Raw genomic sequence first — 16,378 nt, forward strand, 5'->3', positions numbered from 1 at the left:
ATCTCAGCAGGAGAAATCTTGGAGTTATCTGTTAACACTGTAAAAGCTTGTTAGCGGATTACATTTTCCACAGCAAGAGGCAGACTATGTCCCAGTCCACTGCCGAAAACCTTCTTAGTAAGTATGAGATACCACACTGACCCCTCTACAATTCGCTTGGAAGACATGCTAAATGTACGGTATGGTTTGGGGTCTGAAGAGTTATTACAACGACTACCATAAGGTTGTGGAAGCCCAGAAGAGAGCAACAAGATAAATCCCTGACCCAGAAACAAGCGATACGAGGGACAAATTACAATAACTTAGTCACTTTCTCTACGGAAGCGATGGCTCAGTTGCGATGGATAATTCAAAGTTTTTCAGATACACACCAAAAAAAAATCTTTAAAAACTACAGATACAAATACGTACGTCATTCGAAGGACACAGATTCTATAACAAGAGACACTGGGCAAAAAAAAATCAAGACGACAATGTTTCACCGATTCAGAGAAAGAAGTCTTCACAAACACACACACAAAACATTGGAACGCGCTGCCTGATCACATCAAAGCACCGAAACCACAGATTCGTTAGCAAAGAAACCAGACTGTTGTCATTTCCACTTTTGTACGTTACCATTAAGTAAAGACTGCTACCTTTTCTTCTGTCTATCCGAAAAAAGAAAGAAGAAAAAACCTCCCGTCATACTGTTTCTCTAACACGCTAACTGCCTCTACACCACACTAACCTACATCAATCAACTCGCATCCGCTATGTATACAAACCGCCTGACTGGAGCGGCCTAATGAGGCAGAGCAACGAAGCGAGCCCCCACCTTTAATAATGCCCGCGCCTCTCCCTTCCAACTGTCTATAACTCCTGCACACGCACCACCCACCTACACCGTCTATCTACATCTTGTCTGTCTTCCTTGAACTCTTATCTTTGGTGAGAAAGTGTCCTTAACAACTGGCCGTGTGGTGTCCACACGAGCTGGCTTCGTTTTGCGTCTATACAACGGTGTAACTCGACATTGCCTACAACAGCCAGCCGTCGGCTCTGTTGAGATGGTGTCCACAAAGGGGTGTATATACACTGTCGAATGTCAACAGCAGCCACCCTCCTTGACAGAGTATCCACAGTGATACACTCGAGGGAGGTTGGCTGGAGGTACCACTGACGTCATAGTCGAAGGAACATCAACTTGTGGTGACGTTATGTTGTGACGTCAGAGGCGCTGGCTGATGCCGAACTGGTCGCCCCACCACTAAAAAAAAAAAAATTTGTTCTGGCTCTCCGCGTTGTGTGTTTATTTAAGACCATTATAACATATGGTGAGAGAGAGAGAGAGAGAGAGAGAGAGAGAGAGAGAGAGAGAGAGAGAGAGAGAGAGAGAGAGAGAGAGAGAGAGAGAGACAAGGGGGTGGGGGTGTGAGAGTATATATGTGTGTGTGTCTACGCCAAATATGAACATACCTAACACATCATGATGTCTTGTACCGCAAAGCCAGGATTACCTTTAACACGACGAGCCAGTGTGGGTGTTTCTGCCTCACTCTCAGCACAAGATCACAAGATGTGCTTGGCGAAGGGGACGCTTCATACAATACCTTGAGAGGTATTACAGGTTCGTTAAAGTGGAACAAGTTGTTAGATAGTAAGGTAAAGTTCTCGTTCTTAGATCTAAGTCAGGTGGTAAGCTTAGGATGGGAGCTTAACCTGGGTTTGGTTACGTAAGCTTAAATTGTGGGGTTAGGTTAAGGAAGCAAGCTTTGGCTTGCTTTGGTTAAATAATGTGATCTGGTTATGTTTAAGTATCGGCAAATGACGCTTCCGAAAAACTGATACGAAACAGACCATCACCCTTCAAGAATGTTACGAAATGTTCCCGGCCGCCTGTGGAACGTTGCCAATTCCCCAATACGCTTCCTAGACATCACTAAGACTTCCCCATCAAACATTAATCCATCACTACTCAACAATCATTCACCTCAGTTACGATGAATTATTAACCAGAGTTATGATGCATGTGAGGTTGATACATAAACGAAGGAGAAGCGGTCTTGATTCAGGATTTAACTGTAATCATAGCAAAGACTTTGTAGTAGTGTTCTCGCTGGACCGAACTCGGTTAACGTGCGATCAAAACCAAAATTTCAGCGTAAAAGAACAGGGTGCACTTCCCGTTCTTCCATCCTCCTTAGGCTAGATTTCTAAGTCTACATTTTTATCACCCCAAAACAGACAAGCTACATTCTTACCCTATCATTTCCCATCAGTAAATTTCAATAGGCTATATCTTTTTAGCCCATCTCTATTATCTTTCATCTCCCTTATAGGTTATATTTTTAACTTATCTTCTCCCTTACACTACTACATCTTTTGTCTTTCATCTCCCTTAGGTTATGTGTTTAGCCTATCATCCTCCATACGCTACATAATCAAGCCTACCATCTTCTTTCTTTACCACCAGAGGACGATGGGTGAGAGCGTCGAGTCGTTGTGCATCTCGCCACTTTCACTTTACGGTAAGGCACGTACTGACGCTGATAGCTCACACTTTCTACAGTTACTTCAAGATGCGCGTGGATCAGAAAATGAAAAGTTTCAACTACTTCCACATCATAACTGACGATTTAGGAAGATATACTCCTATAAAATGAAAAAATGTCCCCGCGACAATTTAGAAAATGCAGTTCCACCACATATATCTTTTTCTTACAATAAAAAATGGCCAATAAATTGTTGAACGAATATACCTTCACAAATGTTTTCAAACACGTCGTGCCGAAAGGAAAGTTTATTAACCGAAAATGATGGCATTTTTTATTTGTTTTACGTCAATAAATATTCTGATTAATTCCTCGACCACAACGGCACGATCCTTGAGCACGGCGTTACGACCCTTGGACATAATAATGGCATGACCTTCGTGACCTAAACCTGAACAGTCTAGTCACAGGCCGGGTCATCAAACCCATCGGTCATACTGTCGTCCTCAAGGGTCGTATTGGTGTGCTAATGGGTCGTATCGTCGTGCTTCAGGGGGAAGTACCATCGTTTGAATCCCCTATCAACCAACCTACCCAATTCATCCTCCTCTTGGGGTTACTTGATTAATAATGGCTATCTGACCTAAAATGATATATATATATATATATATATATATATATATATATATATATATATATATATATATATATATATATATAATCAGTGGACACTCAGTCGAACAATTCAATCCTCAGCTGTCTTCACCTTTTAGCCTTATAGCCATTCCTCTCTCTCTCTCTCTCCCTCCCTCTCTCTGGCATGATGAATATTCACATCCCGAGCCTCCTAACACGGTTGGGTCCTCACATCCAATACGAGAACCACACCCAACTGTTCTCTGTTACCAGCTCAGTATATATACCACTGAGGTAAGAGTCGTCACACTGATACCCTCGTCTACATATGGCTACTTTATACAATTCTGTCTTTATTCTCCCTCCTAAATGTAAGGATAATGACCGCAGAGTAAACTCATACTGTATTTCAAACTTTGTATTTAAGAAGGGATATTACCACACGTGAAAATACGTTTTTCTGAGCGAAGCAATCGACACAAGTATTATGCCACTGTTGCAAAACACGAACATAAATCAGAAAAAGAATTTTGAGCTGGAGGATTATCCGCTCCAAAACATTTCAGTAAACAATACGTCACCGTCCCTGAGTTCCATATGATTTACATCTTATAAACCAGTACAACTTTAGGGAAGCCTTCTGGACATATATTTCAACCGTTTCGACATGTATCCAATACCCAACATTACTCTAAACTGCCAATACTGATGCGGAAACCTTATCGATCACACAGGAAAAAAATGGGAAAGTACATATATTCATAACAAAAGAAAAAGATAAACACATGAAATACATATTCATCGTTCGGATCATATTTTATTACCTAGTCTAATATCTCGCTATCCCCGACAGGCAGTATATCATTAAATATGCATAGTAATGCTGACATGTGAATTTCATTTTCATCTGGGCGATACATCCGACATTATTTCTAGGAATTTCATGAACAGAATTTAAAGTTCACCAATTCTACCACTCGCTTTTAAATACATCAAATTCGCCTATAAGAGAATCTGAATAAGGCCTAATACGGGAGCTTCACTGTAACCTTGCCAGACTCACTCAAATAAATATATATATGTATAGGAATAAAGAGCATATGAACGTGCACCTTGGTAGAATATACAATCCTCCAACAGCCAGGATCGAACCCAAGACCCTATGCCAAAGGCGGGAACACTACCGAGCTAGCTATGAGCCTCTGCTAACATAAAAATTATTCGAATACTATGTACTCGAATACCCATGACGGTACAACCCTTGAGTACGACGGCCTGGCCAGACCTGACCTGACAAGAAAAGGTCAAATCAAATGCCAGGCTATTAGGCTTAAGGGTCGTATCATCGTACTCTACAGTCGTTACGTCGCACACAACTGTGCTTAAGACTAAGGACGAAACAGCCGGAGCAGTGGTACTACATGTCTGCTTAAGGAGACATCCCGAAATAAGTGGAACGCACCTTGTGTTGATGCGGGTTTTATACAAACACACACAATATGACACACGTGATCACACAGCCATCCTGTCCCTCGCAATAAAAATTCATCCAGTAAATTTATTTCTCGTACCTGAAATAACGACCATTATGTAAAAGACATTACCATTTCTATATCACGTTAACGAAACGCTAATGATTCATTTACTCCATTGGTCTTCGCGTTAGTCTTAGGTTCATGTCTATTTCATCAAGCAATATTCGGCAACACCTGACCTACCGACCATCCTTCTATAAGACCACCTGACCAACCGACCATCCTTCTTTAAGACCACCTGACCAACCGACCATCCTTCTATAAGACCAAGTTAAAACTGCAATGGTTCCCATATTCTTCGCAGGGGCTGGTGAGGCCGCTATCTTGACAGTCGGCACGAAATAGGATCCTTCCCTACCGACGCCTCCTGACAGCCATCGCTGGATTCTAAGCCAAGCCCGTCGTCGCCTTGTCTAGTCGCGAGCGCGAGGCACCGGATCGTACCCATAGCAGAAAATCATAAGGGAAAAATGGAGAGAGAAGAGGCCAGAACGAATGTAGAAACATGATACGAGGATGGGAGCGGATCACATAGAAATAAATGGGGTACTAAATGAATTATGAATGAAAAAAGTACGAAAATAAAATGATTCACCTTGTCTGTTCAGGTTTTATATACAGGCATCCTAAAAGTCATTCAAGACCCACGATACAATCACGATATTTTCGACGCTATTTTTTTTGCTCGTCGTAAAATATCTTATCTTCAACAACGTTCATTTCCAGCACAAGACGTATCTCTCTCATCCCTGAGGGTGACATGTTTTCTGAGAGAGGAATTTACAAAACTAAAATTTCCATCCTGCCCTGTCGCGAACACAAATTCTTTCCGTCAAGAAAATGCAAAAACGTCGCATTTATTTACAAAGCTGAGCGGGCTTGAGGAAGCTGGATAACGGGAAAATGCATGCTATTGTTATCAGTCTGGAGACTCAACAAAAACGTATGTTGACTATTTAACTTACAAACGTAATGAAACACATGAGATGGGGAGCCCAAAAGTGTAAAATTCCCTCCTTGTACAGTACAGATAGGGACCTGTACATAGCTAATTACAACGAAGTCCGACAAAAATTTGTACTAAACTAAGCTTCTATTACATATGACGAACATCCCCCAAGTATGTTTTCCTTGCCAAATTTCAGCAACAAACACAATTACGAGTGTTTCTCCAACGCTTCAGAACAACAAATCATTTCGTCTAAAGTGTATTTCCTTTCAGCAATAAGTTCCTCTCATATATTACTTTCTGTTTCTTTGTGCTGATACAATGAGGCGTCTCCTTTCACGGATGTTTTCTGTTTTCATATGTTTTCGACTCAAAAGGAAAATTCTCGCCTTACAATATCCACACAAAATCTCAAACTATTTTTTCCTTCCAACACTGACCCCCCCCCCCATCTCCCCCTTCCTCTTTAAGCGGTTCTGCAGCTCATAAAAAAGCTTGCACGTTCGCTCTCCGGCGAGTTTGCACAGCATTAGGGACCCTTCCTGCTTGCTACGCAACTCCTGGGGATCTCGAAAATCTAGCCTAAAACGCTGGCTATTCCAGCCGAGACGACTGTTTCTTGACAATCATTCCACTATTTCCTTACCATCATTTACAGGACGTTCCAAAAATACTGCATCTCTTTCATCAATTATTCACAGACATCGCAGTATTCCAGTAAATACATGAGCTGAAAAGCTTCAACCGAAATATTCTGTATCAAAGTACATACAAATAAAAATGCACACACACACACACACCTCGCTAACGCGGGAGACAGCGACTATAATAAATAAAAAATAATATATATATATATATATATATATATATATATATATATATATATATATATATATATATATATATATATATATATGTGTGTGTGTGTGTGTGTGTGGAAAGGGAGCTGTGGTTTCGGTGCATTACACGACAGCGAGACTGTGAACGTATGTGGTCTTTATTGTCTTTTCCTAGCGCTACCTCGCGCGCACGCGGGAGGAGGGGGTGCTATTTCATGTGTGGCAGGGTGGCGGCGAGAATGGATAAAGGCAGCATGTATGAATATGTACATGTGCATATATGTATATGTCTGAGTATGTATATGTATACGTTGAAATGTATAAGTATGTATATGTGCGTGTGTGGGCGTTTGTGTATATACATGTGAATGTGTGTTTGTTGGGCCATTCTTTCGTCTGTTAAGATCACAGGTGACCTGACCTTTAAATACGGAAATGTGAAAGACATCAATGCAGTCTTCCACTGCTTCCTACTGGTGACAATGTTCACAGCAAATTGGTCATCAGGCATGAACAGTCATTTACCATGTTACTCCATAGTATGGTAGTTTATGTAGCTATCCGTGAACAAAATGGTCTCCTGTTCCGGTCCCTTCGACGACATCTGGCTCAAAGCCAACTCAACTATTCATTCTTCACTCTAGGGTTGGTCAATAAATGGGTACATCGTTCAAGATGTTGTCCCTTAATAGGATGGTCAATTTCCCTTTTCCTTTGTTTTCTCTTTCCCTCCTTACTATCATATAATACTCCTGACAGATTTGGTAATATCTTAACTCTTTAACATTATTTTCATGAACACTACAAAATTATTGGATTTATTTACCTTAATTTAGTCCTAGAACTCCAACTTTTTCCATTTACTGCTGGTCCTACACATTCGTAAATATTATGTATCAGCAGTAAAACTAATGCAATGTAACAAAGTTAATGAAGGAGCACTAAAATGGATAACAAAACAGAAAAAAAGCATTGTCATTTCTTTACTAAGGCCAAAAATAGGTATCTAAATAGGCCCACCACAAGTTCCAATAAAAATCAGCAAAGCTAACAAAGCTATGCTAAAATGTACCCCATAGAAATAAAGTTGAGAGTATGAAAAAGGAAAAAGTAGAAATCTAAAACAATCAAAGACGAAACAATAACCAGTTAGTAACCATCATGATTATGCAATAACATTCTTCATTGTGATCATACAAGTTGTTTAAGTCATTTGTGCAAGCCTATTAGACTAATAATGGAGACAGTTAACAAGAACAAGTACCTTAACCTGAAACTAATTCCTAGTCCCAACTGACAGCTCCTTTAGCAAACTAAAATCTAAAGTACAATTAAAGGGTATGTGCCATAAACTTGTGAAGCAACAAAGATTTTCAATTACTGCACACTTTAAAGAGGTTACTAACGGTGTAACCAGAGACAATGGAATATGAGTGAAATGAATGAGGGGACAAGTTGTTTCACTGTTGCATGCACTCCTATACAGAACTGCTTTGATTTTTGAAAGCTCATTATAAGTCAGAAAAAATAAAACAATAAGCCAGAGAGGGGATAGAATACTCATGCATAGATTTTGCTACTAGGCAGAACTAGCATGTAACATTCATTGTACGTCTTGCATGATTATCTTGATTTGGGTATGGATTGGAAAAGGTGTATAATATGCCAGGAAATGGTGTTAGAGAAAATGATATGCTTCTGCAATGCAAAAACCATGATGCCCTCTTTGTTTATTTCAAAATCCTCAAGAAAGCTAAAACATTCTTAAAGGTATGCTTATGAAAAGTATACAAACTTAGTAACATTCTTTTCATTACAAATTCCATCCCTGAAATGCAGAGGGAACATGGAAAGGCTAGAAAGAGGAAGAAATGATGAGACACTTGCTAAAGAGCTTGTTGATTCGGTGAGGTGTTGCCTGTCTATTACTTGTGGTATTTGCAACCTCCATGAAACTATCACCTCCAGGGAGCTCTATGGATGAACAACCTTAATTAAAAAGAGTAATGCTCCTCAGGCAAGGCAAATAGCCACGGAAATGCAAAACACCTGACTTTTCCCAGAATGGCCAATGGTACTTTGGTGGCCACTGAATTGATGTACCACCTCATCTGCCTCATCCTGTTCAAAAATCATCATTGTTCCTGTCTCTATGGCAGTGTTCCCAAAAGCATCATCAAACCACAGAAAGAGCTTTTGCAAAACTTAGTTTATTCATAAGCTTCCAAAGACAATGGTTGTTACCTTTTGAAACTGGCTATGTTCACTCTTCATAAGACAAACATTTCTATGAACCTGGCATGGAAACCCATAACCAAAAGATACTTTGATGAACAGTCTTCCTGAATATTTTGAAGATATGGAGTGCAGGAACAGTCCTTTGGCAAAAATACCCCGTTGTTTGTCTTTCCAGCAAGTATGCAGCAAATGCTCAAAGATTATTATCTAATCCAGAATTAGGAATCCAAAGCTCATATTTGTGAAGGGTGCAAACACTGCCAAGTGAAAATTCTTAACAAGAAGGGCTTTCAATATCAAGACAGTTTCATACCAGTGGGAAAGACTGAAGCCAACTATGCTGGTTTTTCTTTCTGAGCACAGCCTAGGTTCTGCAAGTAGCAATTAAGGAAATGAAAGGCACACACAAATGTAAATACAGTAATTCCAATCAAATGAAGGGTCTTCCACAGATACTAACCAATCTGGAAACAAGACTCATGCACATTTACTTTTTCATATTAAGGAAAACCTTGGCATAACCATGTTTGCTGTGAAATCTGGCAGACTCAGGATGCTGTGCCACTGGGTCTGCAGACACTGATCATCCAGATCCAGTATGAGGTGTGCCTGGCAGTAATCTAACTTCACAAGAAATTTTGGCCCAAAAAAATCTAGCCTCAACAATCTTTCAATACTGAGTTATTAAAATTCAGAATATCTTTGAATTGCATATAAATCTGAATAACCTTTAAGAAACCAATTACTTATGGTACACTGTCATTTGCCAGAGACGAGACTAAACTGATACCTTACAAGAAAAATGAATACCACTGCAAACCTTATGCATGGATAAACTACTGTGGTTTGGTTTAACAACCTTTAGTAATGAAATAAAATACTCAACTTTCCATCACCAGACTAATTCAGAATTTGTTCCTTTCAGTGACATATTGGAACCAATCGTCTAGAAGTTACCTACACATCAGAAAAGAAAGAAACTGAAGCAAATGACAAGAGAAATCACTGGAACCTGATAAAACTGAGGTGAATGTTCACCCTGGGAAACCATATATCAACTTCGAGAGGACCTGGAAATGTTACACTAGGTACTGTTAGACCAAAAATTACTTTTACCCTGAGGTGCAATGGATTCTAACAGAACACTGTCTATCCTGTCATCTTGACAGGGTTGGTAAGTGTGATACAACAGCATTTTCTTTAACATTTTTTTCTAAATATTTGAATCACATTTCAAAAATTATAATAAGTTCAACTCCAAGCAGGGAACACTGCAATATGGCAAGTGTCAGGAATACTTTTACTGGTGGCTCCACATACTCTCATGTACGGAAAGCAGTACTACAAATGTGAAGTCACGTGTGAGAGTTTTGTTCAGTATCTTTCAACAACGATGAGGCAAAAGTCATCTACTGTCTGACTGCAAGTCAGGTTCTTGTCCTGGTTATATAAATATCTATCATTCATACAAGCTTAAGATTACTGAGGTACATCCAGACATAACAGCAGATGCCTGATCCTAATCTTAAATACCATTACAGAATGAGTCTTCTGTATGGTAAGGTTAAGTAAAGGATAATGGCAGATACTGAAGCCTGCATAGTGCAAGCGACTCATATGTCAGCTTGCTGATAGACTTCAAAAGTAACAAGAGATACACCTGTCCTCTTCTTCAGTACACAACTTACTATAAGAGAGCTATAAGACATATCTAACATGAATTTACAGCAGTTCAGGATACTGCACACAAGCATGTGCAGAGCTATCCTCTACAGTCCAGAAGAGTACAAGGTAAGAGTGCACATAGCAATACAGGAGCCCACCTGTGAGCATGGTTCTCCTGGTCTCAGGACAAGCAAGTACTTACTTTAAGCCAAAGGAATCCAAAGGCTCAGTTTGTAACACTGCATTTCTTCTGAAATGCCTCCATTCAGCATGATGCTTAAATCACAACTCCTAAACTTACTGCTGGTAGTCAGTGGAAGAGGACTACAGCTGTTGAGTCTCACTAGGTCCTTCATTTCTGCTCCTTCAAACATAATAAGTTATGAAGGTTGTAATCAGCCCATTATCTGTGCCTGAAACCTGGACATTATCAATGCTGCACATGATATGGCAATTTCGCGTTCATCCAGTGTGTGAGAAATGAGATCTGGTAACCAAGCGTATCACTGTTATGACTCAATTCCTTCAACATAGGTGTTTCAGATTTGTATGTCTTTGAGTGCAGCTAACCATGACAAAATTCCTGTAAATCTACTATGCTTTCCTGTCCACTGATTAAAGCTACAAGCTTACCTGGATGCACATTGAAAAGAAACCACAAACCAAAGTACATGAAGGTCTTGAAAGACAGATGGAGACTTCAAAGTTCTACCCAGTTCTAATTAGTCAAATTAGGAATATATCCAAATTCGAAAAAGAAACCTTTACTAGGGTAAAGGATATATGGAAAAAAATCAGATCAACCAAGAACTGATAAGTGTAGAGAAAATGTTGAAGCAGAACATAACCACAACATGAGAGAAGCAGGATACTTGCAAGCTGGTAAGTATCATTTACAGTCAAAAGTTGGGTCACTCAGCACAAACAGCTAACATCCTAGTTGGACTACTGATGTTGAGCAAATACTGTCACAGATGATCATTTCATAACTGAAGCTTTATTAGAGCCATCTATTGCGGAAGAAGTCTGCTCTGTGCTCTCCAGAGATTCATCGTTGAAACAGTCAGCAAAGCTAGCTGTGCTGGAATAAATGGACCTGATACTTCTTAATTTGACCTCCAGATTATGTTTAATCTGAGAAGAAAGCATTAAGAGTTCATTACCTGAAAGTAATACATCATCAAATTCACACACATTCTACTTACTTCTTGTAATCCAATAATCGTTTACTGAGCTAGAATGTGTGCTTACACTCTTGCATATAACTAACATACATTTGATAAGAAGTGAATGTTTGCTGTATGTTTGTCCGAAAGTGATGAAAAATAATATAAAAAGCCTGTCAACTCACAAATGATTTTTGTGCCTAACTGCTATACCTGCATAACAAAGGAAACATCAGGAACAACAACAGCCTAATTAGCATACATTTACACTCTATCTGTCAGTATAATGCAATGAAGCTAAAGCCTACTATCCAACTGGTTATTCAAAGTTATATCTCAACCACTTCATATGCCCTGGGTCAGCCAAAAAAGCATGCTGCCATGCACTGTACTAATTCAATGTATCCTATATATGCCTCTCACCTACCTACATGTTCAGGCACTAGTACCCTGAAGCCTTCACTCAATCCTTCCAATTTCTTCTTGATCTCCCCTTCCCCCTTGTCCCATCCACTCCTGACATGTAAATAATCCATGTAAATAATCTAAGTCTTTCTTCGCACTTCCTCTCCACATGCTCAAACTCCCTTGGCACACTGGTCAACTCTCTAAATTAGACTGTGCTTACTACGACCTTGTTCTTACATTGTCATTCCTGACACAATCAACCCATCCTTACATATCACATCATACTCAGGTATTTCAATTCTAACATATGCACCCTCTTTCTTTTGCATTCAAGGTACAATATTTACACCCATACAACACTGTCAGAACTACTATACCTTCAAACATACCTACCTTTGCCCCAGAGACAATGACCTCTCCTCCCTAACACTCCTTAAAGCACCCTTAAACTAGTAAATGAGATGCTAAAATTGGCTTGATAGAAATCTACTTGCAGCTGTGGCAATGAGTCATGAAATCTGCAGACTATGGTGCCACTAACAAATGATAAGGCTAAGTTGGCCTGCCATGCAAATCTGCAAATGTCTATCTTCCCACTTAGCCAGGCTGAACAGTGGTGTGAGTGAAAGTGCAGTATCCTACACAACTAGAATCTTTTAACTGTCTGATTCTGGACAACACAATATCCATCGCTGGGTAATGAATCTGCTAACAAAATTGATTATTCATGCACATACTCTGAATAATGCATTAGTACTGTCTAAAAATCATAATTACTAATCTTAAAACCTTGTTAAGTTACCAGTCACCCCTTAATCTATTCCCTTTGTCTTCTGATAAGTCTCACAGGACTGCTCCCATTGTCACAAGATAAATTAAAGCTTCTCACCTCTTCTGAAAACCCCAGCTGATGTTTAGTTCCAACAATTATCCACAGATGTCACTAGCAGCCTACCATCATGGATGGAAAAATAAAAATGCATATGTCATCCATAGAACATCAAAGAGAGAGAGCATATATGCCATCTGGGCATGATACCAATGTACATGCTCACCACTGTACTTGGTTTTAGAATGACAGAAGCAATTTCAATGGTATTCATCATGCAAAGAATCATTTGTTCACATATTCATGAAAATCATGCATACAAATAATTCAAAAATTGTGTAATGAGATTTGATATATATAGAATGAAATCATACCCAGATAAAAACTGTTAATTATTGTATGCTTACATAGATAACAAGCACCATGTTGCCACCACAGCCCACTCCAAACACTTAACACCGTCCCACACCAACATATAACAAAATACACTAACTTTTGGGGAAATTCCTTCAATAAAGTATAATATACATAAATTCATTATGGAAAAACAAAAATCTACTTTTTTTGTGCATATGGGAATGAACCAAGGAGTGAATACTGAACACTGTTGTTTCAGGGGTTAATGAGAAAATTCTAAAAATTCTATTACAAAAATATACATTTGAAAATCAGTGTACAATATCTTATCTTGTCTAAAAGTGATGTATTAATCATTGCGCATGATATATGACACATTTTTCTGATCAGAAGTATTTATGTAACTTTACTCATGAATTATTAAATGCTTTCATTCACAGTTGATGACTGAAAAATTATTTTAAGTACTATGTAAGTACTACATAAATCTAAATCTTAATAAAAAAAAAATTTTGTTTGTTGTTTGATTACCAGCAGAGCATTCATTTTTTCCTCTCCATGTGTACGTATTATGGAAAAAATTGCTTAATCTGTCAAGATACTATTATCACATGAAACTTGTAAGAATAGTGTACATCAGGTGTCTTTTCTCTTTCCAACTGACAGTGGTTTCCCCAAAGCAACCCCCAAGTTCTTCTATAAGTGGAGAACAACCTTTAAAGATACTGAGAAAGACGAAACACTAAAAATAAATTCCTGGGAGGCTCACAAAATAAAGAAGTCATGGATATGTGCTATCAAGATGAAATGAAAAACTACGGGCACTGTTAAACAGTCCAGAGCACCTCCATCCAAGACGACAATGAAAACGAGAAACTCAATACTTGTTAAAAAAGATTAGAAAAAATTTTAGTTGTCTGGACCAAAGACCAGAATCTGAAGTCAGTACTGCAAAGCTCAGGTGACACTCACCTAATGGAAGCCTCTCGTTATGCAGAAACCATAATGTATAGATGAGTACAGTATGCTCACTCATGATGTTCAATCAATGCTATTCATGAAGCTTAGTTATAAAACAGTAATAGTGCATACATGAAAAATAATACAGTGCAGCCTTTTCATCAAAAGTGGGACTTCAGTGTTGGCTAGTGTAAACTTTTCATCAAAAGTCTGACTTCTGTGTTGGCTAGGAAGAGAACTCCCTTTTAGCTATGGCAACATATTAAGTTACACCAAATTCACTTATAATTGTCTTCTCTAAGAATGCAATCCTTGTAATACAAAAGGGAGATCAATGTTTTTGAGCTTACAATATAATCTTCAGTCTAATATGACATATGGGTAAAACATCCAAGTTTTAGTGCTCTAATTTTTCTGAGCAAAACAAATGGATATCAAAACTTCTTTCAAAGGTCCTAACCAAAGACACACAGATTTTTAAGACATTCAAAGGACTTATCACAGATCTTTAACATTTGATACAACTCATACAACCAATGATACAACTCATACAACTAAACTAATAAAGAATCAGGAATGTTTCTTCTACCAACATATAAGCTAAATGTTGTAATGTCTAGTAGCTGCCCTTCTAAGACTACCATTCATTCCAATCTAAAACTGGTAGAATTTCTCACTTGAATGAGCAAGATAAAAGAAATCAATCCTAAGCTAAACAATAAGTAAATAAACTGTCCTATACTTTCCTAAAACTGATGTAAAAGATTTCCTTCTGACATGAAAAATTTTGTTTATCCAAAGAATGGTTACAGATAATGATGTTCCCATTTAAAGAAAATAGTACAGCAAACCGGATAATGTTTCTTACAGCCTCTAAATAGCTTGGTGACATGGAAGGAGAGATAGGGGAAAGAGCAGTGCATGGAAGAAGAGTCACTGGGTCCCTTACAAGATCACTGAAGGGTAGAGGTATAAGTATGGAAGTGAAGAAAGGATTAAAGGACAGTACAGTCCTTCAAATTCTGACCTAGCTGCTGAAATATGGACATGGAATGAGTCACAGAGGTAAAAAATCCACATTGTGGAAATGAACTACTTATGAGGAGCATGTGGTATGACTAGAATTAAGAAAGTAAAGAGGGTGTATATGAAGGATTCGGTTTGGCAGGAAATGCAATGGGAATGAATTGCACAGTGGTAATGTGGATGAAAAGAAATATTTTGAGGTGGTTTGGGCATATAGAAAGAATGTAAGACAGGGAGTTTAAAAGGAGAGTGTATGATAGTACAATTAATGAGGATGGTACAAGAGGAAGACTACCTGTGACATGGGGAAACAGAGTGGAAGACTACTGAAGCAAGAGAAATTGTGAAAGATTGCATGTAATGATGTATGTGAGAGAAGCACATATGGACAGGGATAAGTGGAGACTCTTCTGCCTTTTGATAGGAGTTCCCAGAGGGAACAGTCATCAAAGATGCTGCAAGACAGGTGAACATTAGAAAAAATTTCATATGGATGAGTATTAGCAGCAAAGGTTTATAAACAATGTTACTTGAAGCCACACATTAAGAAAATGCTATCCATGCAGAAATAATTCTGACATTTTTGTAACAACAGGCCCTGACTAAATTCATAATCCTAGTAAAAGATAAAGAAAATCAATTTGAAAGTGAAGGCTAAAACTTGCTGGAAAGCAGATTATAACTATATGGTCACTAAATAGCAAACAAAGTCAATCATTCAGCAGCAGATAACAAAATAAGTTTACTCTCCCAGCTAGATATGTACTGTAAAAAAGATAACTATTCACGGAAAATCTGGAAGAAAGGAATGTAAATGATATCATATCATGCTAGAGTTATCAGACTCCATTCCCTTGTCATTTTTCAGGAAGATCATATTGTCATCAAGGAAGTTCTTCCAAAGGAGTCCATTTACTACCTCCTGATTGTATTGCAGCTTCATGGCTGCAGAAGCCACATAAAAGGGGTCCTGGGACTGGATAAATATATGATGCAAGAACATGCTATGAAACAGAATGTATACGAAAAAAGTCAAGTACAAAGTAGAAAATAATATTCAGAAACTATCGTTGGAATACATGGAATGTGACAAATACCTGCAGCATTTTTGAGGACGGTCATGCACTGTGTATGTTCTCCTTGTTCAGCCAAATCAAGGGCAGTAAGGCCATTTGCATCTTTTGCTAAAAGGTCAGCACCATGGTCAAGTAGCAAACGGACATTTTCCACAGCACCATGCTCAGAAGCTATGTGCAGGCAAGTCTGAAACATGGTACAATAAATGAACTGATGAAC

At 38.6% G+C, this 16,378-nt stretch overlaps 1 protein-coding gene across 3 annotated transcripts in view; it reads right to left on the bottom strand.

Moving 5' to 3' along the window:
* The window catches only part of Lrrk (Leucine-rich repeat kinase), a 330,029-nt gene that overhangs the window by 231,537 nt on the left and 82,114 nt on the right, over positions 1–16,378 (bottom strand). For all 3 annotated transcript variants that reach the window (XM_071690282.1, XM_071690281.1, XM_071690280.1), the window contains exon 4: positions 16,180–16,345. In XM_071690282.1, the coding sequence (XP_071546383.1) occupies positions 16,180–16,345 (166 nt within the window). The remainder of the gene's footprint in view (positions 1–16,179; positions 16,346–16,378) is intronic.

This window comes from Panulirus ornatus, chromosome 48 (genome assembly GCF_036320965.1).
Source record: "Panulirus ornatus isolate Po-2019 chromosome 48, ASM3632096v1, whole genome shotgun sequence".
Lineage (NCBI taxonomy): Eukaryota > Metazoa > Arthropoda > Malacostraca > Decapoda > Palinuridae > Panulirus > Panulirus ornatus.